This window comes from Rhamphochromis longiceps, linkage group LG15 (genome assembly GCF_057381845.1).
Source record: "Rhamphochromis longiceps isolate RC_006_pf linkage group LG15, R_longiceps_female_GT1.1, whole genome shotgun sequence".
Taxonomy (NCBI): domain Eukaryota; kingdom Metazoa; phylum Chordata; class Actinopteri; order Cichliformes; family Cichlidae; genus Rhamphochromis; species Rhamphochromis longiceps.
The window spans coordinates 3,428,929-3,442,298 of record NC_140571.1 but is presented as its reverse complement, the minus strand read 5'-3'; the positions used below and the strand labels follow the sequence as shown (position 1 = coordinate 3,442,298).

Sequence of the window (13,370 nt, the reverse complement as noted above, 5' to 3'; positions counted from 1 at the left end):
TCAAAAAACTTTAGGTTTGTACGCTTATTTCTTAAATCCAGCTTCACGGACAGAGTTAAATTATTACTGTTTATCTATTACAGTGTTTTTTGTGTAAATTACCCTTGATACTTGTCGTGTTTCGTGTGCACTTTAATGCAGCTTTAAAAGCATACATACCTGGGGCTCACGTCACGTGTCACTGTTCTTCTGCGGCTCACCTTCATTGCTGAACATGGAATGTTCAAGGAGCGTGTTATTATTAGCGCTGTTTTGATTTGAGAAAGCAAGCAAGCAAGATATACCTGACTCAACTAAAGAAACAAGTGCAACAATGTTTCTGTAAGTACTTGCGTCCCCCTTTTTTTTGCTGCTTTTTCAGCAATTTAGCTAGCTAAAACACATATATCACTGCTATCCGGTCTTTGTTATGGTTACGGATTTGTTATGGGATTAAAAGGAATCATATTTAAAATTTCGAAACAAAATAGTTGGCGCAAGTACATTTTATGCATATTGTTAGTTTTTTCATAATGTTATTTATTTTTAAGGTTTCCCATTAGTACACTAGCTTTTTCCTTTTACTCCAAACAGGGGCCAAGCTCCCACGTGGTCAGACATGCCAAGGACCTATGGGCTCACTGGTCCAATCAGCGAGGATCTACCTGAAGAGGAAAACTTGATCCAGACCAGAAAACTGTTAGACACTATGAAGTCCTACAATGTATATGAAAACAACTTAGAGTTGGAGAACAGGTATTATACATAGTTTTTCCAGCCCTGTTTAATGTTGCATCACCTTGAGAAAGAGTCAGTGCAAGCAGTTGACTGCATAGCACCCCTCACTTCGGAGAAATTTAAAAATGCTCTGTTTCATCTGCAGAGAAAGGGTTGTTAAAAGACTGGAGTCCCTCTTTAGGGATTGGCTCAAAGAAATGTGCATAGAAATGGTAAGAATTTATCTAGCATTTTTTTTAAAAAGAATCTCCAAATCTGAAAAACAAAGAGAGTTGCACAGGGTTGATTTTGATAGGTAATGTCATTTGATTTTTAGAATGTACCTAAAGTGGTTACAGAAAAAGTTGGAGGCAAGATCTTCCCATTTGGCTCGTATCATCTGGGAGTTCACTCAAAGGGTAATTACCCAGACATTATTTAATGTTGTTGTGCAATTAAACATTGCACGTCTTTGTGATTATACGGCATCTTTCAGTGCTAACTTTCTGTAAGAACATGGTGAAAGGACAGTAGTTAGCTCTTTCCCTGGCTTTGCTTTTATCTGAAATAGTGGCATTTTGACAGGTGCTGATATTGATGCTCTGTGTGTTGGACCTGGATTCCTTGAGAGAAAAGCCTTCTTCACCTCCTTCTTTGCAAAGCTGAAAGCTCAGAAGGAGGTCAAAGACATACAGGTCAGTCACATCACTGAGTCACTGTACAAAAGTTGAATGACATTTTGCTATTTTGTGCAAGCTGACGGTATCATTGTCCTCAGGCCATCGAAGAGGCTTACGTCCCGGTCATCACACTGTCCTGGGAAGGGATACAGGTAATTTGTTTAGAGAGCAAATTTTTTAATAATGCAGGATGATTCAGTGTTTTTGTATCTGTCTTAATCATGTTTTTGTGTTTGTCTTACTTAAAAGATTGACTTAGTCTTTGCTCTGCTGCCTCAGAGGAGCGTTCCTGATAACCTTGACCTCCTCAATAACAGCATAGTGAAGAATGTCGTAGATGCACGCTGTGTCAGAAGTTTCAACGGTAAGTGTCAGATTAAAATTTGGTAATTAAATTGCTAATTAGCACCTGACAGATCTTCTTGGCCTCCCCCCTTAAAAAATAAATAAATAAAACAAAATTCTACTTTTATTTCTTGTCTGTAGGCTACAGAGTTACAGAAGAGATTCTCAGGCTGGTACCCAATGTTCTCAACTTTAGGGTTGCTTTGAGAGCCATCAAACTATGGGCCAAACGTGAGTCGAACTTTCAACTTGCAAGATAATTACACATTTATATTCATATTGTTAAGCCATGTTGGCATTTCATTCGAGCACGCGCCTTACATTCTGAAATAAAAAATGTAGACCTTGAGTAGTTTACCTCCTGACACATCTGTTAGTATTTTGACATAGTCTTCTGTCCACAGGCCGAAAAATAAGTCATGATTTATTGTTTAGTGACACAGTGACTAGTACCTGTCCAAGTACCAATTTGAGTATTAGGAATTAGCAGGAGAATTAGGAAGCAGCAGCAATGCAAACTATAAAAGTCTTATCAAATACCTAAAAGGTGCTTTGAGATAATAATATAGATGCTGAAGTCTAATGTTCTCTGTTGTTTCCCTTCAGAGCGTAACATTTACTCCAACAAGCTGGGCTTCTTGGGCGGTGTATCGTGGGCCATAATGGTAGCCAGGATTTGTCAGGTGTACCCAAATGCTACCGCTTCTACCCTGGTGATAAAATTCTTCAAGATCTTCTCCATGTGGTGAGTTGTCTCACTTTTTCCTCATTTCATTGATGAAAAAAAAAAGTGTCAACACCCAATGCAAACAAGGATCAGCTGCCGTGAAACTCTCATATGTTTTGTCTCAGGGTGTGGCCGATCCCAATCCGCTTGATAGAAGTAGAAAAATGCACCTACAACCTTCCTTTTTGGGATACCAAGGTATGCCCAGCTAAAAAAAAAATCTGGTGGAGTCACCACCACCAGACGTTTAATAAATGAACATTTTCAAAAAGCACAAGTAAAACATGCTTCTGCATTTCCAGGTCAATCGATGTGACCGCTATCACCTAATGCCCATCATCACCCCAGCGTACCCGCAGCAGAACACCTCAGTCAGTGTTTCTCGGTCCACGTTTGCCATCTTGAATGAGGAGATTCATCGAGGTTAGAGATTATAAGCGCCATAAATACAAGCGTAATTTAACAGTCTTTGAACCTTTCTGTTTGCTCCAATGTGAAGAAACTGTTCACTGAGTTGAGTTGAACTGTTCAGACTGTTTCACTCACAACATCGGGGATGTTCTTCTGTAAGCAAAGCGAGGGGGTTTAATTATACCTGGACTCTAACCACTTCTATTTCCTTCCTCATCCACAGGTCACGCCATCTGCCTGGAAATAGAGCAGAAAAAAGCAAAGTGGTCTGAACTCTTTGAACCAACTGACTTTTTCAAAAAGTACCAGTATGTATTAAGACATGTAAAGATGAAAATCGACATTGCCACACACAGAACACAACTGTCTTCCCCAATTTCCTTATATTTTACCACACATCGATGTTTTGCACTCGTGTCTTCTGATTGTTCATTTGTACTTTGACAAAGAAAAGAGCGTTGTATTTGATGATGTTTGACTTTTTAAATTGTAATATTAATAAATTAAATGAAATTAACAGCTAAGGGCAGCACGGTGGCACGGTGGTTAGCACTGTTGTCGCACAGCAAGAAGGTCCTGAGTTCAATTCCACCATCAGGCCGGGGTCTTTCTGTGTGGAGTTTGCATGTTCTCTCCGGGTACTCCGGCTTCCTCCCACCGTCCAAAGATAGGTTAATTGAATAATCCAAATTGCCACTAGGTGTGAATGTGAGTATGAATGGTTGTCTGTCCCTGTGTGTTAGCCCTGCGACAGACTGGCGACCTGTCCTGGGTGTACCCCGCCTTTCGCCCTATGACAGCTGGGATAGGCTCCAGCGCCCCCCACGACCCTGAAAAGGATAAGCGAATGGATGGAAATTAACAGCTATTTACATTTTAGTATCTTTACTGTATATAAAGGGCAAAATAAGAATGTTTTGTGCACACATTGTAATCTTACTCTATGTATTGTGTAAATTTAAAGTGGGTGGTTAAGCCGGGCTGTCTTATGTTATTCTTTTTTGAAAATGTCTGGGATGCCGACTGTACGATGATTGTACAGAAAATGCACTGCTGTTATTCAATTTATATACAGGAAACCTGATTGGTTAAATGTAAAAAGTGGATCAGCTTTTGCCTGATACTGTGACGAATTTACTTTTGTACCTGACTTTACTGAACTGTGGTTGGACAAGTTTGGCTGTTTGCTGTCATGAATTGAAACGCGTTCAGTGAAGTCTGTTTGAGTAATTTGTAGGAAGCGGATCGTCTGTCAGTTTTTGTGGGGATTTTAAATTATTTGTTTGCTTTCTAAACTCTTGGTATGCTGCTTCAGACATACATTTGCATAATGGTGGGTTTGTTGAACAGATTTTGCTGTTTTCTGTCCATGATTCAAATATAAACTGAAACCTGTTGGGGTATTTGTAGTAGTTTCTCATTTATTCATCACTATATGAGCTGTTGGACGGTTTGAGTCATTTTTGAGCTCCTGATATTCTCTGATTCTTTAATGCTTTCTCTAAACTCTTGTGGAATCTGTAGCTTCTATCATTTCTGCTGCACTTACATCGTCCTGTCTGAATAAATTCACCGTGTGTTCTGATCTTCTGGGTTACTTAATAAAATGGCAAATAAAAGGTTAATGGTGTAATCATCAGCTGTTGCTTTAAAGTGTGGTTTTGCTTGTTTGTTGCAAGGCCTACACCGAGTGCAGTAAAGGGGAAATCATCAGTGCGTCAGTATTCTCTCTGTTATGTGTACAGCGTTGTTACCCACTGTCCTGTTACACTGCCTGACTTGCTTTAAATATTGATTAGACAGTCAATCAGCTTCAAAAACAGGAAGCATGATTAATGTACGATTCCAGCATGTGTGGAGCCTATCGCCATTGTTCTGTCTCATGTTTCAAGGCACTACGCTGTGTTGGAAGCATCTTATACTACAGAAGAGAAGCGTCTCGAATGGTGAGTACATAGTGCAAAGCAAAACTGGAACATCTCATGACTTTGGGTATGAATCCTTCTTATGTGTTCCAGCACTTCTCTTAAAGGCTGAAAACTGTTTAATATTTCATTCCCGACTGCTGTAGCGCTGTCCTCTTTCTGAAAACTCTGTGTTGTTCGCTCTGGCAGGATTGGCCTCGTGGAGTCGAAAATCAGATTACTGGTGTCAGCTTTGGAGAGAAATGAGCCGGTCTCCTTGGCCCATGTTCACCCACACGCCTTTCCTGGGCTCAGAACAGCGAATAAAAAGTAAACACAAGCGATGTTCTGGTTACGTTTAAACCGTGTTTACGAGTAGCGTTGTCTTTGCTAACTCGTGCCTGTTTTTCTGTCTGGTTTAGAGATGGACAGAGCACAATGTGGCTCATTGGACTTGTCTTAAATGTGAAATACTCTGAAAGATGTAAAAAAAATCTAGAGCGCAGCTTCAAAACTTTCACTAATATCAGTAAGTTTTTCTTTTTTTTAAATTAGAAAAAAGTAATTCCTGAAATTATAAAATGTGTTTTTATTTTGTTGCAGTCAACAGCCTGGCCAGGAGCTCTAACATATATGATGAAGGGATGTCCTTATCAGTCGCATGCCTAAGGAGGGAAGACCTCATTTATGAGCCACAGCAGAAAGCTCTCCAAACCTCTGAAACTGAGCCGCCTCGTCTCGTCTCACCTGTCAGCGCTGACAAACAGGGCACGACAAAGAGAAAACTACTCCATAGATCTGAGACACCATCCAAAAAATTCAAAGATGACAAGGTTTGCTCAATCATCCATCCAAATTGCTTGTCTTGGATGTTAGATTGGTTTTCTTTTTTTGTTTTGCTTTCTTAAGTGGTAAAAAAGTCAAAAAAAAATTGGTTTTAAGGTGGATTAGACACTCAGCCATGTCACTTACTAGAATCTGTAGTAGTATTGTACATTACCTTAACCCAGGAGTGTCAAACTGACTTAAGCAAGTTGGCCTGACCGGTGAAACTACATGAAAAACATTTAAAGGTTTTGGTAAATCACTGCTTAGTAAGTTAGTATCCTGTAATTGAGACTATGAAGTTTTAATTAATTCAGAGAAAATATTCTTGTACTTTGGTGTGGCGTGGATGGCAGGGGGTGAGGATCTTTATCAATAGGAAAAGCTTTAAAGGTTATGAAAATACTGTTACAAAATACTGGGCCTCATTGGAGTCTTTGAAGGGCTGATACTGGCCCCCGGGCCCTATGTTTGACACCCCTACCTTAACATAAAGACATCAGACTGTTATCAGTTTTCTTAGACTGTCAGGAGATATTAATATGCTGTGAATAAGTCTGTTCCTTGTCTCTCAGAGTCTGCCCGTCGACCAGCCTCACAACGTCCCTTCAGGTGGCCACGTCGCTGGACCTTCTGCATTTGCAAAACCCGCCGTCAGCCTTACAGCCCCCAGGTACAGAAGAACACGAATGAACAGAAACCTCTCCCTAGTTTCCCCCAGTTCATGTCTTCCATGTGCCAAAAATCACATAACATAGCAGCTTTTGTGAGGTTCATGGAAGTCCTGTTGAAAGCGACACTTACAAGATGAATTTCATCTCTTTACCACAAGAGGGCAATGAAGCCTTTCTACTCAACTGCAGTGAAGCAATGTGTGCACAGATCAACTTTTCAGACGCCAGTCAGTGGCTGATAAAGAAAAAAAATGCTGCAGATTAGAGTTATGGGAGCAGCTTTGGATTCAGTTATCTCTGCGAATATTCTTCACTTTGAGGAAGGAAATTAAAGAATCCGAATGCTTGCATTTTTCACTTTAGTGTGTTGATTTGGAGACCAGATAATAGTAGTGAGGTGCTAATTAATACATTGGGGGTGGTGATCTATTATGTTGTGCATTTAAAAATAATTTATCGTTTCTTTTTTCTTTTTTCCTGGAAGCCCTGCTCCCAGAGGAAAGTGTTTTGTCTGTTGACCTCTTCCAGCTCTTTGCTAAGTGGTGCTTTTAAGTCATCTGCTGTCTTTGATTAACTGCAATTAATGACGGGGACAAACAAACATCACTTATTATTGGGCTGTAATATATTTGGATAAAGAGGCTAATAGAACTATGCTTAAGAATTTAGTATTGCCAGAAAAAGAAAAAAGTGGGAAAAAACAAAACAAAAAGAAGCTTTCAATTCCTCATAGGCTTTGGAGTTTCGTACTTTCACTTGCATTGAATAGATTTCCTCTCTCATTTCTACACCAAATGCGACATTTGCGGCGTTCAGCTGATGATATGAAACTGATTCCGAGTGATTGAGGGAGAACAGGGCTTAAAAAGTGTGGCTGACCACTTTGTGACCATTTGAGAGCACAAAGTATCCGTTGTGTGACAACTTGTAAAATTATCATGTGTGATTTTTTTTTCTTTTAAAGCTAGCTCAAAAAGGTACTTTTGTTCTTTTTGACATTTAGTCATAATGGATGTTGGAACGTTAATGGTATGATTTGTAATCGCTCAAGTAAAAATTGAACGGGACTAAAAACGGGCCGAGATTTTGATTTTGCAAAAATACCACGAGCTGGCTCTTTTCTCTTTACTGTCTTTTGTTGATATGCAATATGTATCATTTTGGGGGAAGATTTGTGCCAGGCGAGACACTGAGATACTCATCCATAGGGAGCTGTCTCATAACATGGCCTAGTTAAAGGTTTTCTGTTGTTTGCATCCCAATCCGGTCAAAATTTCCCAAGATATGGCTTGTAAGAGTGTGTATGTTGTTGCTAAGGAACAGTTTTTTCTGCACTCTCAGTAGGTGGTCTCTTTATGAATATCATTACATATCCTTATTCAGGGGAGGCAAGGCATGTTTATTCTTTGCTCACCGCGTTTATCACTGTTTTCGTGTTAAAATTTGTGAGGGCTCTGTGTGGCCACTGTTTAGACCTTGATGTATTTCCTAATATCTACAATTGTGATCCAGACTAATCGCTGATGATCTGATATGTTTTTAAATAGGTGTCTGATCTGACTGAAGTTAAAAGCGAGCCTGTTTTTCCCTCACTTGCATTTGTCTGTAATTAATCAAGGACAACATTAGGACTCAATCCAGAGGTGTATCCACGGGAGGTCCAATTTAAGGTCTGGGGCTCCCCTGTAGTTGTGGCCCTGCTTACTCCTGCCGTGTGCACTCTGTGTGGGGCTGAGGCTCAGGGCACGGCCCCCTGTCTTCCTGCTGGGCCTCCATCTGCTGTGGTGGTGGTTAGGTCCCCGGATTGATGGCAATACAATGATTTTATGACAAGTGTCGCAGTGAGTGACAGAGGGTCTCGTCCTAACCGGGCCTCCCAACGACCACGGCTCCCACATTTGTGGTCGGCTCTTTGCCAAGGCTAATGGGAGGAGTGATCCTCCTGCTGTGGAATGGGACTTGTAGTTTACAGCTGGCTGGTAATTCAGGACAAGGAGTAAATCTCTCCGGCTTCTGTCTCTTCTGGCACCAGCATGTTTTTTTTTCTCAAATAGTAATCTTTGGTAAAAAATAAATAAATAAATAAATCAGCTATTCTTAGAAACTAGCCTTCAGTGCTAACTTCTGATTGGTACATGAGTGTAGTTGCTCTTCTGCCAGAAAGACTAGCCCACTCTTTTGAGAGACTTTTGTTAAGCCTTCTAAACTGGTCTCTGAAGTTCCCCAGTTGACCCAGCAGCACTCCTTTCACACACCTGTCAACACGCTGTTTCTTTCCACTTTGGTGGGTCCAAGTTAAAAAGAAATTGTTTCCTTCATCTCCCACTACTCTCCTCCTTGCCCAAAAAACAGGATGATAAAAGCTAAGAAAGAGTTTCACATCTGAGCAACAGTAACAACGCTACTGTACCTTCAAAGGGGAAGATGCCACATTGTGAGATGACAGGGTATTGATATGAAAGTGTTGTCTCCTTCCTGGGAGAGATCAGAGGAGGCCTGGTAGATGTGTACTGTTATGTTGCTCTGAGTGATCTGACCAGTGTGGTGGAAGAGAAGTGCCATTCACTGTGAAATGTGCCTGTGTCAGTTTTTCCCTGACAGGATCCAGGGTAATACTTCGGAATAGGCATCGGATTCTTTTTCTTTTTTGCTCTCTTTAAAAAAAAAAGAAATCTTGGCTTGAGTTTGTTGTTAATCACTTTTTCGGGCTATAAATTACTTTTAATTTCTGGAAACTGACATTTCTGGGGAAGATAACACAGTTGATACCAATAATGAAGATTTTTAATCTGTTACACACATTTTAGTCTTTACTTTGTGTACAAGACAAATCAAACTCCACGAGTTATTTGTTAAATCTTTATGATATCTGTTGTACTTGTGCAGGATTGTTCTGCAGGTGTTGCAGGTGTTACAAGCTTGACCGCTAACTTAGTTCTGCCTGTTTCTCTTACAGGCAGACCACTTAATTGCCACCGGTTGGATTGCTTTCTGCTTGCAAAATAAATACATAAAAATAAAATACTCCATCTCCTTTATTTGCCTGATTTTTGTGTGTGTTAAGCCTATATTGTACTGAAACTATAGTGCTATACACACATGCATCGCTGCATGTAGAAGAAAAAAGCATGTAAGCACATAAATCAGCCCCACAAGCATGCAAGAGCTTCTGCTTTAGAAACTGAAGTGCTGCTTGTGCTAATTGACTGACTGACTTTTGACAGTTACGGGCCGGAAACCAAGGGAGGAACTGGCCTTTTGATGGTCACTCTAACAGCAACGGCACACACACAACCTTCCTGACTGACAGCTCCGGTTAACTGAGTTATGCTGAGTTACAAAGTGGCAGAAAAATGACTTTATATTTGTGTTTGCTCAGTTAACTGAAGCTGTCAGTCAAGAGGTGGGGTTGTGTGCATATTATTTCTTTGAAAGTGATCACTGATAAGAGGGTCAATCCCTCCTTGTCACAGCCCACCCCCACCACCAGGAACTGTCAGATCCACTTTAGCAGCAGTTACCTGTAAAAGCATACAAATCCACAAACTCTCGAACACCTGGTTGCTGCTTAATTCCACACCTGCACCTATTGAATTTGTGCACATATACTGGAATGCCTGACACCTCAGCAAACAAACCTAAATAAGCAAAAAATCTTTACACATGGAAAGCTTTCTAGTTTTAAACAATGTAGTTTTTTGGTTTTGTTCTGTGTTGCAGCATTTAAACGGTTACCTTCAGAAGACTTCATGATAGCAAGGATTCAGAAAATACACAAAGTGTAAATGTAATGCCTTTTGGAAGCCCATTAAAGTTTGGACCAAATCCACATTTTCAGCACCAAAGAAAGTAAATTAATGAAGTAATTAATACTTTATTTAAATGTGAACTCCCCAAAGTCTCAATATGCTTTACAAGAAGAAAATGAGCCCATAAAACACACCGATATCAATAACATATATTCTAAATTGATGCTAATCTTTGCTTTCCAGGTGCTGGTCACAGCGTGCCTCTAATTTATATGAGTCTGAGTCTTTTTTATAAGAAACATTCATGTCTGTCCTCTAAATGTCCCCAAGTAAGGAAATTATAGGACAAAATAGGAAACTTGGATAGATTAAAGCTCAAAAACAGTGAAAGAGAAATAAAAGCATTTGGCTGTTTGTGTTTATGGATTGTAATTTCTGCATTAATGAGAGTAGATATCAGCTTAGTGATTCTGACAGTCAAAATATTGTCTGTTTGTAAAGTGTGACCTGCTTATGCTCCACAAATGAAAACAAGAGTGTTAATAATAGACTAATATCAGGATGTATCTAAATTATTCTGACAGTCGTCTGGAAATTATGGAATTGGAAAACTGTCCTAAAAAGCAAAGAAAACGCTCAGTGTCTGCTTTGCAGCAAAGGCTGACGTATACATCGGGACGAATAACGATCTTTTAAATTAGTCACAGCCTGTGAACTTGTGTCAAGCAAAATTCTTGACAACAGGTGAAGTCAAAAAGTCTGATACAAAGCTCCATTCAGACCTCTTTCTGAAGTCTACTTATTACTGTTGACAATAAACAACTTTCATATGCTCCTCTAAACACTTTTCAGCCACATGTAAATGAGTGCAGCGTAAGACTTAATGTAAATATCCTGGTTTAAAAGGTGGCTTAGTTTTGATCGACACGTGCCAATGACTTTAATTAATATTATTTAATATCATGTAAATGATTTCAGCAATTACTGTACCAGTATCAAAGAGGAACCCTGGCACTAAACACAATGGAATAGAATATAATTAGAATTGAATTCAACTTCATTGTCATTGTACACATCACAGGTACAAGGCAACGAAATGCAGTTTGCATTCATCCAGAAAGTGCTTTAGCCGTGATATAGATATATTACAGAATATAGATCTATTATAGATACAATGTACACAGTATGAAGGTATGTTATGAATATACTATAAGTATGTACAAGCTATGAACATGTTACATGTATGGTTATAAATACAAAAAGCTACAGCAGATCATAGATATAGAATTGCGAGTATTAATAAACAGTTCTAAAACTATAATTATTGTATTGTACAGTATGAATACAGCATTTACAGTAGTGCAGTCGAGATCAGTGAGATCCTACAGCGCCTCCCAGAGGGCAGGAGGGTGCTTTGTTTGATTCAAGCTTAACTGTGTGCCACAGAAAGCCCACAATGTAAATCTGTGCACTTCACCACATTTTTTAAAGCTGTCCAGTGGGCCAGACTGGAGTCTTTGCAGGGCTGATTCTGGACCCCAAGCCTTATGTTTGACACCCCTGATGTAAACCTTTTGTAAATGAACTTTTCTTATTGACAGAACATCAAACACATTTCAGTAGAAACAGTAGTCTCAAATATAGATATGCAGTTATAGGAGTGCTACTGTATGACTGCTCTTTCTAATGAAGGTTGAAAACGCTAAAAAGAATAAAATAAAGGAGAAAAAAATGAGTAATGAGGTGGGTCTGTCACTCCCAACTCAGTCCTTCATTTAAAGGCACTTGTTAAACACCATTTTCTGATGTGTGTGTTTAATCTTGGGAAGCAGCGTGTTTTAACACAAACTACCATCTTTCCCTCAACCTAAACTAGTAGTTTTTGGTAACCTTTCCAAATATTTCTCAATGGCTAAACCTAACCAGCAAGTGAAAGGGAAAATACCTACCACACTCAAAAAAGGCTCAGGAGTCACAGGTGCAAACGTGACACGAACCACAGCCTGGTGTTGGTTACACACCAAAGCCAAGAGACACCTTGTACTTTTGTCTCATTGGACGTTCCGGGATGACAATGTGTTGCCACCTGTTTAAAATTCTGCGTTTACACCTTTTCACAGCACAAGTCTAGAAACACTGGTTGGTGTTTAAACCTGTAACTGTAATTGGTTCAAATGACCATGTTTAAGCAAAGCTGAAACAAAATAATTGTACCTTTTCAAAGCAACCACGCTTATAAAGATTTCCAGTAGAATGAAGCTCAAATGTGATGGCGGTCATAAAAAAACATCATAAATAAATGTAAAGCTGTCAGGTACGTCCACCGGAGTTCAGTTGAGTTAATGGCACCTCTTTTGGTTCTGCAATGGGATAACGATTCCGCCAAATTAAAACAAACCCTATAGCCAAGTTTCCAGCAGGGCAACAAAGTGGTAACTGAAGTCAATGTCAAGCTCTGAAATGTGTAAGGAGAAAAAGTTAAGCTCAGAGCAAGGCGCTGAACCCACTGGGATTCTCTCAATTCAAAAGCAACCTGAAGGATGTAATTGAGGCCTACGGACACCATAAGCACAACATGGAAGAGCACCTGTTCCTGGATGGCACCCTGCCATTGCTCGCTGTCTGCCTGCTGTGGAGGCTAGCTACCCACTGATAAGGAATTAGAAAGTCATTAAGGAACACAAATAGCAGGATGGCACAGTCGCAACCAACTCCAGACTAAATTTGTGTCTTCATTTGCAGACTTATGAGCGTGGGGGGAAAAAGACTTTTTTCTCAATTCATTATTGATCATATTTACATTTGAAATTCAGACTGTCTCATCAGCTTTGGGCTCTTTATTAAATCTCACTTTCAGATCATTACCAAATTGCTAAAAAAAGATTTTTTTAAAAAAAGTTCCAATTAAATTCAATATTTGTTTTCCTTGTTTTTTGAAAGGTCACCGTGAAACATGAAACACAGAACTGAAAAATGTTACACTGTTTCTTTTTGGTCATCCATCTGCAAGATTTTTAGTGCAAAAAAAAATCTTCTTTGAAAGCTATTCAAGCATCCTACTCTGCAGAGTAGTTTGGTTTTGTAGAAATTTAATAACAAACCAAAATATTGGATAAACTGAAAATTTGAACAGGTGTTACTATGTCTGGACATTTTCACCTGGAGGTTGGGCCTCTTTCATGATTTGCCTGGAGATAGATGGGCTGTGCGTGACAGAAAAGTGGTAAAAGTTAGCTCTTGTCAGTTATAGCCTCTGGGCCAGCTGTTGAAATGCGACACAGTTACACAAAACTATTTAAATATCCAACGGCTACTATAAGGTTTTCCTCTGGCCCTGCATTTCTTGAGTCTTTGAACTT

At 39.6% G+C, this 13,370-nt stretch overlaps 1 protein-coding gene across 1 annotated transcript; it reads left to right on the top strand.

Annotated features, from left to right (window-relative positions):
* The first annotated feature begins 106 nt into the window (after positions 1–106).
* Positions 107–8,070, top strand: LOC146651807 (poly(A) polymerase type 3-like). Its single transcript, XM_085382638.1, has 18 exons — positions 107–321; positions 574–735; positions 863–929; positions 1,034–1,115; positions 1,282–1,391; positions 1,475–1,528; positions 1,626–1,740; positions 1,863–1,952; positions 2,328–2,466; positions 2,574–2,646; positions 2,751–2,871; positions 3,083–3,167; positions 4,752–4,805; positions 4,974–5,093; positions 5,186–5,292; positions 5,367–5,596; positions 6,164–6,261; positions 7,881–8,070. The coding sequence occupies exons 1-18, from the start codon at positions 314–316 to the stop codon at positions 8,068–8,070; spliced, it is 1,905 nt and encodes a 634-aa protein (XP_085238764.1). The 5' UTR covers positions 107–313.
* Positions 8,071–13,370: the final 5,300 nt, after the last annotated feature.